Below are 12882 nucleotides of genomic sequence, written 5' to 3'. Positions count from 1 at the left end.
ACATGCGTCAGAGCAGTGGCAGAATCAGTTCAGGTTGGATTTCTGATCCAGTGTTAACCAGTTACCTTTTTAACCTTTAACTTAACAAGCATTCATGTTGTTTTACCTCACAGTCACTTTTTTCAAGTTATTGAAATTATTCTTATCTTCATTTACAGCTTACAAAATAATGCAAGGTTGTTTTGTTATCTGTTTATGCTAAGTGAAATACTCCAGTTAGAAAAATATACCGGGGGAGGGGGGGGGAATACATGGTTTTTCAAATAGAAATGTATACAGGGATTCAAATCAAGGATGTTTCCTGTCTCAGGTAAGTTTTCATTTTATAAACAGAACACATGAAGAGTTGAGGAATTGGGAATTTATGTTATATAGGCATTTAAAGCATGTGTATGGATTTTTTTTTTTTCAGATCAGTTTTCAGCTGGAACAAGTGTCTGTTCAACCCTCCAATGGCCTAGACCTAGGATGCCTGTTTGTATCTGGAAACTCCAACCATCGTACAAAAGCAACAGTGAGCAGCAATGTCATCAGCTGTCCTCTGCCCAAAAGAGAACACCTTCCCAGAATCCCAGAGGGTAAGGGTGAGTAGTAGTGGCAGCTTATGCTTTTTGTTGTTGTTTTAACAAGTGATGTTCTTCAATTGAACTAACATCATGAGGGTTAGGAGGTCTAAAGGTGCCAGCAAGTAGGGTTCACAATGTTTTATTATGGGGAAATGAATGAAAAACATCACTTTGATAAAAAAAAAAAACAAACAAAAAAAAACAGATGGTCAGAATGTCGATGACATTATTCAGTCGTCACACTGGCAGATCTGGTGAGCATTTTCATGTATCCTTTCTGATTCAGGTGTCAGTGAATGAAGTCACCAATCTTGGTTGAACTTCAGGGCATGAGACTAACTAATGTCAACCACAACACACAGTCAGCCAGTGAGAAAATGTGGCAGGTTGTGCTGTGCTGAAAGAAAAGTGATACCACAGAAATCTGATCACTCAGAAATAGAAAGTGTGAGGTTTTATACCCAGACTCCCTTTCTTCATGCAGGGAAGTGTGTCCTTGTGTTATCACATCAAACACATTGTCCTGGTACATTGGTTTAACACATCATTTTCAATGTTTTCTTTGTTTGATCAGTCATGAAGTATTTCGCAGTTTGTTTTTTTTTATTCGTTCATTGCTGAATTGACCTAAGGATTAGATGTACCTCAGTTAATGTATGAATTGATTCTTTCAGTCAAAATCTTAAGACTATGTACACTTTCTGTTTATTCCTATTCAGGTTAAACTATCTTTATAACATTTCATTTTAAAATTTCCAAATTAACAAAATTATTGCTTTTGGAAACATACAGAAAAACATTTTAAAAAAAACATATTGATTTAAACTGTCAGGAGAGCTGCTTAACAGATTTTGGGGCTTGGCACCTCTGGAATTTAATTCTGGGCTTTGCTATTCAAAAAGCAAACAAACAAGTCTGACACTGGTGTTGAAGAATCCATGGCAGCATGTCACTGTAGACAACTAGTAACCATAATTTCTCTTGGCAGAGGTGTTTCTAGGGCTAATATATGCATATACATTCTGCTGTTTGTGTGCAAGTAGCATTTCTCTTTTTTTTCTGTTTCATGGCTGTTTTGCTGTTGGCTTCCTTCACAGTGTCTGTCTTTGCGCTTTTACAGTTGGTTTCTTTTGTTTAGTTTGTCAGATGATATATGTACAAACTAGTTTAGTTCTCTGGAAATGTTTGTTTCTTTGGTGTTTATTTAACTGCACTTGCGCTGTGCTTTGATTGTTTACCCCTAGTTTGTGCTTAAACTGTCAAATGTGTGCTTTTAATAGTCAGTGTTGTGTACATCCTAAAATCCTGTTTCTGAATATAGATTGTCAGAATGTTGTGTTGCATATTATGATCTTTTTCCCTTCCTCCATCTCTCTTTCTCACACTTTTTCACCACCACCTCTTTCTTTCTTCCTCTTGTACTCCTGTTCCCTCACTGCTCCCTGTGTTGTACCTACCATATTGGAAGATAGAGATTTAAAACGAAATCATGCACATTTGACATTTTTCTTTTTAGGGGGTGTGGGGGGGCTATGAGTCAAATGATTTTCTGATTTTGCACAACATCCATTGATTAGGCAGTTACCTGTATCAAATAGCCCATTATTCTCTAAACAGAAAAAGAACAGTGTGGAAGAGGGACATTATCATGAGTCCTAGTGTGACAAGAAAGGGGGAAAAGAGATTTCATCAGCAAAACAGGGAAAAAGGGATCATCGTTTCAATGTAAAATTTTGCCAGTACCAGTGGACCATGAAGGTTGTTACAGGTTTTCCAAACACCAAATTCTGTCAAAAGATCAGCAGATGGAACTGAACAATGATAAGAGACGCTGGTTTTTGGCTGAAAATTGAACATGAATATTATTCAATAATTGTTGTTGAGGAGATATGCTAGGCCAGGGAGATGCCTCTGATGCTGTGAAAGATAGCAGATTGATTACGGTTCACTTTCCCACTCTTGGCTCTGGTTTGCTTCCAGTTTCTCTGTTTCTCTCTGTCTCTCCCTCTCGCCCCCCCCCCTCCCCCTCCCCCCACACCCCCTCTCTCTCTCTGTCGTTCTCTCTCTTTCTCCCTCACTATCTTTTCACTCTTCTGCCTGTCTGCACTGTGTGCCCTCTTCCCAACATGAGAGTAACTAGAACCGAATAATGACAAGAAAATAAATCAAATGAAATAAAGACTTAAGAAAATAAACATGACAATGGAAAATGGGTTTGATCACTGGAACTCCCTGGAGGTCGATGATGTCAGTGATGCTTTGAGCTCACTGAATGATTTGTTCAGCCCTTGGCTCTTTTTCTTGTTTAAAAATTTTCTTTCTCTGTCTGAAATAATAAGACACACATGCACATGCGTGCGCACGCACGCACGCACGCACGCACACACACACACACACACACACACACACACACACACATGTAGAGTGAGAGATCACTCAAAGAGAATCTGGATTTGGCATGTTGAAACCATCTGTTACATTTTTTTTTTACTGGGGAAAAAACTGCTGTCTTTAGTATAAAGCCCATTTGATAATCTTTATTGAATTTCACTTTACAGATTGGTCATATGGGAAGCATTACATGATACTGTGATTTATATTTCAGTGGTATAGGGAGATTGTGTGTGTGTTTTAATTGTTTTTTAATCAGTGGGTGAAAATGATGGTGCTTAGTTCCACTTCTTTACTGTAAATGAACTAGTATCATAAACCTTATGCCAACGTTAAGATGAACTGGGACTCGTGATTCATGATTTTGATTCCTTTCATCTGTTTTGTACAGGGATATTGCAAGTAATAATTATGTAAGGCAGCATGTCATTCATTTGTGTGAAGTCCCCATTTCCCTTCCAGCATGTCTCATCTATTTTTTTGAAAAATTGTGGTAAGAAGTTGTGAGAAAGCAGGAAGAAGAGTGGTTGAAACACACTGAAAATACACATCACACTTTACCCGTTTTAAGAGATGTTTCATGCTGAGTAATGTGTCAAGAAAAGCCATTCTCCCAGCCCTAAAAAGATATGTCTGATGAAGATATTACAAGTAAAACGATTAATTATTCATGATAGTTTGTAACCCTGTGTTCTGCAGATCATGAAGACATGGTTCTTCACTTCCACGTCCAAGGAAAGTCGATCGTCACACGTAGTGTGGCTGTCTTCGACTGCAGGAGTAACCCAGAGTAAGTGTGGCATCTGTTCGATTTTTGTCTGTTGACACATTTTAAATAAATGGTACATTTTTTGTCTGTTGACACATTTTAAATAAATGGTACATTTGTTGTGATGTGGAAGTGTTAAAAAAGCACCAAAAACCAGTGTGAGGGGGCTCTTCACTCTACTCCAAAATGATACTGTTTTCTGTTTTTTTCCTTTGCTCAAGGTCCAGTGACCTGAACTTGATAACTGACCAGATGTAAGAACTCAGAACACAGTAGGACTCACAAATTATGTATGGTGAGTTAAAAGAGTCTGAATGGATGTTTCCTCCACTACATCTGAAGAAGACAAGAAAGCAGAGAACTGGAGCACAGAACCTGTATAGTTTCTATAACTGAACATAGTTGTAGTGGTAGCACATGTGGATAGGAAGCAGGAGGTCAAATCCCACTCTCATCAGTATTTTTCTCCACCTCCAATAGACCTTGGGTAGTGGTCTGGATGCTAGTCATTCAGATGAGATGGTAAATTGAGGTACTGCGTACAGCATGCACTTAGCACACACACAAAAAAAAACCCACAGCAACAAACAGGTTGTCAGTTGTCCCTTGCAAAGTTCTTTTTAAAAAATCCACTTAGATAGAAATACAAACACTTGCAAGCAAAACAAAACAAACAAAAAAAAAGGTGGTACTACATTTTAGCAGCGCGCTGTCTCTGGGTAGAGAAGCCCGAATTTCATGCAGCGAAATCTGTTGTGACTAAAGAGTAATACAGCACAATACAATACTATACTGTACTACACTACACAACTCTACACAACACTAAACTACACTATACAAGACTACACTACAGTATGCTAATACTGTATACCCTCACAGCTGCGGCAGCTGTACCAACAGTTCCTACCAGTGCCAGTGGTGCTATGCCAGCGGCTCTTGCATCCAGCAGTCCAAATCCTGCCCCAAGAAGGGAAGTCACCAGGACTCTGGCATTACCTCCCCTGGCGCCTGCCCCCTGGTGTGGACCTCGTCCCGTGACAAGGACATCCTGGTGCATGCTGGGGAGAAACGGCAGATCGCCGTACAGGTGCGCAACCTTCAGGGCGGCCAGACATCCGGCATCAAGTGTCACTTCTCCTACCTGGGCATGGAGACCTCCGTGGACGGCACCATCTCTTCCCAGTCTCTCACCTGTGACCCAGTCAAGGTAGGCAGTGAGGAAGGAATATGTGTGTGTGTGTGTGTGTGTGTGTATGTGTGTGTGTGTGTAATACATGTACATGTATATATATTTATATATACAGGGTTCACAAAAAGTTGAGGACCACTTGGATATATGGACAGTTTTCTTCTTGGGGGCATTGTGAAATGGTGCCAATTTTTTGGGTGGGGGTGGGATTTGGGGGGGCAACAGCAGTGTATGCAGCCAATGTAATGTGTACCACACATAACCAGAGGTGCTTTCTTTCTATTTCTTACAATGAAAAACCTCAGCTAACATTTCTAAACCTTTGAATATTGATCATTTAATTGCTTACAATGAAAAACATCAGCTAACGTTTCTAAACCTTTGAATATCTGTCATTTATTGTACAATGAAAAACATCAGCTAACATTTCTAAACCTTTGAATATCAATCACTGAATTGCTGAGACAGAATTTGAAAACATAAGCTGTTCATAGTGCATGTGTACCTGAAACACAGCTGTTAATCAATTCAGCGAGAGGCCAGTGGTAGACCATATACAGTCTGCATGATTTAAATCATCACTTGGTTTCTGACATTTCATGAAAACATACATTCTTTCATGATGTGGTGTTTCATTTTTTGTGAAGTGTGTGTGTTGTGTGTGTGTGTGTGTAAACATGGACTGAAGAAAGTGATGCATTATCACCTTTGGTTCTTAGTGAACTGATCAAAATCTGATAGAGAAAGGAAGAATGAACACTGAAAAGATGCGGTGATCAAGACTCCACAGCTGAATGGACCACAGTTGTTTCTGTTTGTTTGCGGACAGAAACTGGAACCCTTTATTGCCGTTCTTAAAGGCAGCTGGTGAAGCACATACACATTGAAAAAGAAGGAAAAGCCTGGAAGACAAGAGAGAAAAATGTTTGCTCACACATGGATGCCACACACACAGTCTCTCTCTCTCTCTCTCTCTCTCTCTCTCTCACACACACACACACACACACACACACACACACACACACACACACACACATGTGCACGCTCGCACACATGCACACACACTCACTCACTCACTCACTCACTCTTTGTTGTTAAGGAATAACACATTCCACCGCTTCAGAAATTACACAGCTGGGGAAGAAATGGCCCCATGACAAATCTCTGCAGACTTTGTGATCACTGGCAGGGGAAACATTTGCTGGCTGATTTTCCACTTGGAGATTTCACCTGACAGCTTTATTCATGCTTGGATTGAAAATGGATGAGAGAACTGGAAACATGTCCCCAAAGGTGTGGGTTTTTTTTTTTTTTTAAGAATAATTTATTTTCATTCGGATTGAACATGGAGGAAAAAATCCCTTGAATTGTTCACCATTCTCTGAGGTGGCAGCCATAAAAGAGATGAATAACTACATTCTGACTGGCGACGAATCAGAAGACGGGTTTTGTAATCTTCAGATTTTTTTATGGAGTTTTGGAAATTTTGTTTTCACAAACTTTGCAAAGGACTGATAAGGAAAGGAAGATTTGATATAAGTAGACAATACAATGTGTTGAATGATGTTACACACTTTGGTGAAGTGTTGATTGCTGCTGTTATTGACTCCAAAGGAATCAACTCACAAACCCTTAATGAGCGAACCTTATGTTGTACTTCTTGGTCATAAAACTATATTTTAGTTGAATGGGTACATTTCATTTCCCTAAACTACTCAGATAATTGTATTTTCAAGAATGTGCTATCATACTGTAATAACAATAATTTCATTTGAGATATATATATATATATATATATATATATATATATATATATATATATATAATGAAATGATGGCTAAGAATGTCACTGTGTGTTACATTTCAAAAGTTGATATCTTCCAAATGTTTTCAAACAAGAATATGATGGAATGTATTGCATCAAAAGAAATTATCAATGATATAATCATATTTACCAGGTTAGCTTCTATTCAGCACTCTGTATTTCATTGAGAATCATTCTGTTGATTTGTAAAGATCATTGCTGTAGGCACAGTAAAGATCTCAGTACATTACATCTGCAAGGGAATCTTTTCATTTCACATCTTTAGAGGTCTGACAGAACACAGACACATGCAGAAAAAATGTGTTCATGCTTGTATTTGTGCACAAATGCACATTCATACTCATAGATACCACAGAAGAAACATTTCCCAAATTCTGAACATAAAAGTAAACTTTTCTAGTTTAAATGTAATGTAACGCTCGCACGTACACACACACACACACACACACATACATGCACACACGCACGCATGCACACACAAATCACTATGGGGAACATCTTGAAAATATTTGTCTCAGGCAAAAAAATCTGCATCCATTTTAAGGGGTGGGAGATAGGGAGTGTTGCACTCAAGTGCTGTTGAAAAGAAGGGAAAACTGCATAACTGTAATGCATTTAGCTGGTAGTGGTGCTGATGTGGACACACACACAGACACACACACACACACAGACACACAGACACACACACACACACACACACACACACACACAAAGGGACATTTTTCTCTCTTGTTGATATACCAATCATGGTCAGTAATATCCTATTTTGTGTTGATTCTCAGTCTGTTTTAAAAAGTTTGCTCCTTTTTGAGAATAATCAAAGAGAAGATTTATTGTTTGACATTAGGTACTTATTGCACTCCCTATTTGTGAAGGGTGCAAATGTTGATTTTTTTTTGTTTTGTTTTTTTTGATACCATCCCACACTGGATTCCTTTATAACGACCAAGCAGACAGGGCAGCAAAAAGGGGAGCAAAGAATCATATAGATAGTATAAAAGTATATTGCCCATTGTCATACAAGGAAATAAGCAGTATACTAGAAAGAGACTTTTATAGGTGCTTGAATTCAAGTCTAAAACCTCGTCAGTTGACTCTCTCAGACTTTGGTCTGATTCGCAGACCAATACTGAGTTTAGCTCTCAGACTATTATCAAATTCATTACGGACCAAGTATTTTTCTAATGTCAAGTGCATATGTTTTAGTAACCTGATGATTAAGCATATAATTTTTGACTGTACCTTGATGAAGCCTTTTGTACACGAAAGTGTGTCTTCACAAGTGACTGAGAACGTTGATGTTTTTGACTTTTTGCATTCATTATCAGTTGTTTTGCTTGTCAGTTTAACGACTTCTCTTTTACGAAGTCCTTTAAGTAATTTCCTGTAATTGTTTTTTTTTTTGTTTTTTTTTATAATTTTTTTTTTTTTTTTTTTTTTTTCAAAATTTCACCCTCAATTGCCCAGCTTCCCCCAACCCCCCATTCATTACCCCTTCTAACCGATAATACTCAGATGTATTCATAAATACTTTAACAAAATGTCTTCAGTCACTGATATGTATGACGGGACATTAAACAAAAGTTCCTCCTCCACATCTTTCTCTCCTTGTGCATATTTATTTCTTTATTCATTTGTATACAGTGAGTTCTCTTATTGTTTGGAAACACTTCTGTCAGAATGTACCTTCTTAAGACACAATTCTCCTTTTGAAAAGTAAGCTGTTCTGTGTTCAGCTGTTGTCTCTTTGTATGTGTACAAGAATGGGGAGACACACACACACACACACACACACACACACACACACACAGTTTCTCTCATGTGTTCTCTCTCTCTTTCTCTCAGACACACACACACACACACACAATTCCTTCATCAGGACTTTTTGCCTTCAACAATATTCCTTTGAAGTCAGAACCTTTTTTTTTTTTTTTTTTAGCTTTTAGCAGATATTGGCCTTCATTTATAGCTGCCATGTAGGTTGAAGAGGGGAGTTAGGGGCAGGAGAATGTCTGCAGAGCACTGATGATTTCTGTGCAGGAATGCAAAATGAAGAGGTGGGGAAGGGGAGGGGGGGCAGTGATGCTGAATTAAGTGCAGTCTTCCAAGATAGTCTGTTCATGATGCTTTCACAGAAAGCTGTTGCCGATCTGATCTTCATCTTCCAGCCTTTCTGGTCCTGGGATGTTTCCCCTTCCATCCTCTGTTCTTGTGCCTCTTGCCCCCCTTTTCATTTTTTTTCTCTTAGCCCTTCCTTCTTTTTTATCAGTCCCTTTTTTCCTTCTCTTCAGCAGTGCTCTTTTTCTTTCTTCTTTTTTATTCACATCTCTCTTTGTGCCTCCTTATTTTGTCTTCGTTTCATCTTTGTCACTGCTCTGTGCTCCTTTTCCATGTATTCTTCTCATGCATCATCCTAATTGCATTATCAGTTGTGGTTTGAGTGAAGGTTGGGGAAGGGAGGAGAGAAGTGTGGAGCTGTATGTGGGAGAGAAAGAGAGAGAGAGTGAGTCAGGCAGACAGACAGACCAATACAGAAATAGTCTTTCCCTTTTGCTCCTTTTTAATGCTCTCTGCACATTTTCCATTCGTTGTTTTTTGTTTTGTTGTTGTTGTTGTTTTTTTGTTTTGTTTTTGTCTTTTTGTCATTTTTGTTCTTTCCTTCTTTCTTTTGTTCTTTCCTTCTTTCTTTTCTTTCCTTCTTTCTATCTAGCCTTCTTTCTTTCCAGCTTTCAATCTAGCCTTCTTTCTTTCCTTCTTTCTTCCATTCTTTCTTGTTTATTGTTAAGTATTTTTTCTGTTGGAGTTTCAAACTTCTGAAAAGCATTGACACATTACTACTTGTATGATGTTATTGTAGATTTAGAAGAAAAAAAAAGTGTTAGCTTTTATGCTTTGATGTAGTGATTGTGCATAATTTCCCCTCTGATGGAAACTTTTTCTGTATAAGGCAAGCAAAATACTTTTTTTTCTCAAAGAAAGTTTTGTGGAAAAAAGTTTGAGAATAATTCAGTTTTGTTTGAAAAAGAGAGAAAGTAGTTGTGCAAAACCCTGGTAGTTAACATGTTGAAAATAAAGGTTCTTGGTTTGCACTGACTCCAGAGGTCTTTACCAACCCGTGCAGTTGTTCCCCAGAACCACCATGCCCCAGCCCACTCCACCACTTTCCTTCCCCACCTCCACTCATCCTGCCCCCCTCCTCCTCCCTCTCTGAACCTCCTCCACCCCCCACACCCCATCCTTTACTGTTGCTCACTCCCCTCCATCAGCCCTGTAACCCTAACTCCCCACCCGCCCCGCTGCAGAAACCATGTAGACAGAGATGGAAGCTGCTGTGAGTTGGGGATAGAGGTGGTGAGGGTGGTTGTTGGAGGGGTGGGGTAAGGGGTTGGGGGAAGGATCATAAAACTTTCCCAACTGTTAACAGCTCTGATAGACTCCCACCCCCTCCTCTGTTACAGGAACAACCCATAAAAAAAATCCCCCTGCCTCCCTTCAGCCCTGCCCCCTCCATTCCCTTGTCTGTGTAAATGACATAACCTGGCAAACATCTTTGAAATATTCTTCCTCCGCCTACTCCTCCTCATCCTCTTCCTTCCCTTTCTCTTTGCCATCTTCCTCTTTCCTCCATCTCCTCCTCCTCTTCTTCCTCCACACCCTCCTCCTCTTCTTCCTCCACACCCTCCTCCTCTTCTTTTCTCTGCTCTTCTGTTGTCTCCTTCTTGCTCCTTGACTGATCTTCTGTTCTGATTGGGGTCGTGTCATGGGGAAATGGGTTCCTTTCTCTCTCTGCTCTATACTGTTGACACCCCTTGTCTGCCTTAAACCTCTCTTTGTGGTCTGCTTAACCTTACCACCTCCTTGTCTGCAAGAAAGGAAGGAAAAGAGTAGGGAGGGGTGCATCTGTGTGTGTGTGTGTGTTGGAGAATGGAAGGAAGGAGGGTGGTGTGGACTCTTGGTACAAAACAGAAAGAACAAGGGAGGGGGAAAGGATGCATCTGTGTGTGTGTGGAGGAGGGAGGAGGCGACAGAAGTTGGAAGGGGTGGTGTTGGTTCTTGGTTATTTTCTTTCTTTCTCTTTTTGTGAACTTTCTTTTCATTCTTTTCTTTCGTTTTCCACCCCTACTTTTCAGGCTTTTCTTTTCTTTTCTCTCTCTCCTTTGAGTGAGAGGCAAGCTGTGGCTGTTGGTTGTGTTGGAAGGAAGCATGGTTTTTATCTCCTACTCCTAGAGGATGATGTGGGGTGGGTATATGGATGGGTGAGACTGGTGGAGGGGCGGGGGGTGAGGGGGGGTCTTATCAGGTGCTGCTCTTCAGGTGTGTTGGTGGCTGGCTCTCTGTCAGAGTGGGGTGGTGTAGTTGGGCAGGATTTTTTTTTTTTTTTTTTTTTTTGTCTGTTCTTTTTTGTGTGTGTCTGTTTTGTTTTCTTTGTTAAAGTCTGCCTGCTGTGATTGCTTGGGCTGCATGGGCTCCTTTTTTTTCTTTTTTTTTTACTGGGGGATGTGGGTGGGGATGGAGGGTAGTCTTCGTATTTTTCCTTCCTTTTTTCTGTTCTTTTTCTGTCTTCTTTCCTTTCTTTTTTGCTTCAGATTTCCTTTCTTTTTTCTTTTCATTCAGTTCTTTTATGATCATTCTTTTTCTCCTTTTCTAAATACATTTTTAAAACTTTGGTGCTTTGCTTGCCTGCACTTTATCTGTATATTTTGCTGATTATGTGTGAAAATGTCTGGGCGGGGGGTGGCCTTTTTCCCTGTTTCTCTACTTTTGAATTTGACAGATACCATAAAATGATGCTAAGAGATCATATGATGATGTGGGATATTCAAGTTTGACTGTACCCTAAAATGCTATGAAAGGATGTAGGATCTAGTTTTGACTGGTAACCTAAAATGCATTCAAGAGATTACAAGAGGTTGAAATCCCAGTTTGACTGGTACAATAGAAGAAAAAAAAAATAGTAAAGTGCTATCAAGAAATCAAATTCTCCATAAGTCCTGCAGTCAAAGATCCTTAACATTCATCACCCCTTTACCCAGTGGAACTCCTTGCCATATAGATTAAGACACTGCCAGTCCATTTCCAGTTTCAAAGGACACTGCCAGTCCATTTCCAGTTTCAAAGGACACTGCCAGTCCATTTCCAGTTTCAAAGGACACTGTCAGTCCATTTCCAGTTTCAAAGGACACTGCCAGTCCATTTCCAGTTTCAAAGGACACTGCCAGTCCACTTCCAGTTTCAAAGGACACTGCCAGTCCATTTCCAGTTTGAAGACCATCCTCAAGACTTGATCATCTTTTCTAAACTGCCTTTGATTAATTGTTACTGAGTGTAAATGAATGTGTGTGTGTGTGTGTTAGTATGTGTACATGATTTGCTTTGTGTATTGTACTTTGGTGAATTACCTGGTCATAGTTTGTACTGTGTTCAATTAGTTGGACTTGAATGGTTTGATGGATAGTGTATGCATATACATATCTGTGTGTGTATACGATATACATATTTGAATTATTGGAAAGCACTTAGAGCAGACTTTGTTTGATAAGCTGCTATGTAGATGAACTTCTTATACAATGCTTGTGAATTTTCAGTTTGACTACCCACAAAAAGAGCAACTGCCCTACGTGACAGCAGACTTCAAAGTGACATGGGGACCCCAGTCTCTGCCTCTGGACAACTCACAGGGTATTCAAGGTACTGCATTCATCAGGGGAAAATTTATGACAAGATACCATCCAACAACATACACACACACACCCCTCTCATTCTCTCTCTCTCTCTCTCTCTCTCTCTCTCTCTATATATATATATATATATATATATGTATGTATTTACACATATATGTGTGTGTGTTGTTGTTGGATGGGGAGGGGCTGGAGGATAGATGGGGAGAGTTGAGGGTGGTGGTGATGAGGTGGGAGGAGAAGATTGGGGTTGTGGGGAGGGAGCAAGACAACACAGTAGATGGGGAGAGTTGAGGGTGGTGGTGATGAGGTGGGAGGAGAAGATTGGGGTTGTGGGGAGGGAGCAAGACAACACAGTAGATGGGGAGAGTTGAGGGTGGTGGTGATGAGGTGGGAGGAGAAGATTGGGGTTGTGGGGAGGGAGCAAGACAACGCAGTAGCATGTTGACCTGACGAAAACTATT

At 39.9% G+C, this 12882-nt stretch overlaps 1 protein-coding gene across 3 annotated transcripts in view; it reads left to right on the top strand.

Annotated features, from left to right (window-relative positions):
* Positions 1–12882, top strand: part of LOC143299370 (plexin-A2-like) — a 128587-nt gene that overhangs the window by 91280 nt on the left and 24425 nt on the right. For 2 of the 3 annotated variants that reach the window (XM_076612520.1, XM_076612519.1), the window contains exons 8-11: positions 413–584; positions 3657–3747; positions 4606–4933; positions 12326–12428. In XM_076612520.1, the coding sequence (XP_076468635.1) occupies positions 413–584; positions 3657–3747; positions 4606–4933; positions 12326–12428 (694 nt within the window). The remainder of the gene's footprint in view (positions 1–412; positions 585–3656; positions 3748–4605; positions 4934–12325; positions 12429–12882) is intronic. The other variant, XM_076612521.1, reaches the window with a different exon arrangement.

Source organism: Babylonia areolata, chromosome 25 (assembly GCF_041734735.1).
Source record: "Babylonia areolata isolate BAREFJ2019XMU chromosome 25, ASM4173473v1, whole genome shotgun sequence".
Classification (NCBI taxonomy): Eukaryota; Metazoa; Mollusca; class Gastropoda; order Neogastropoda; family Buccinidae; genus Babylonia; species Babylonia areolata.
The sequence above is the reverse complement of the archived record's forward strand: the minus strand, read 5'-3'. Positions and strand labels throughout refer to the sequence as shown.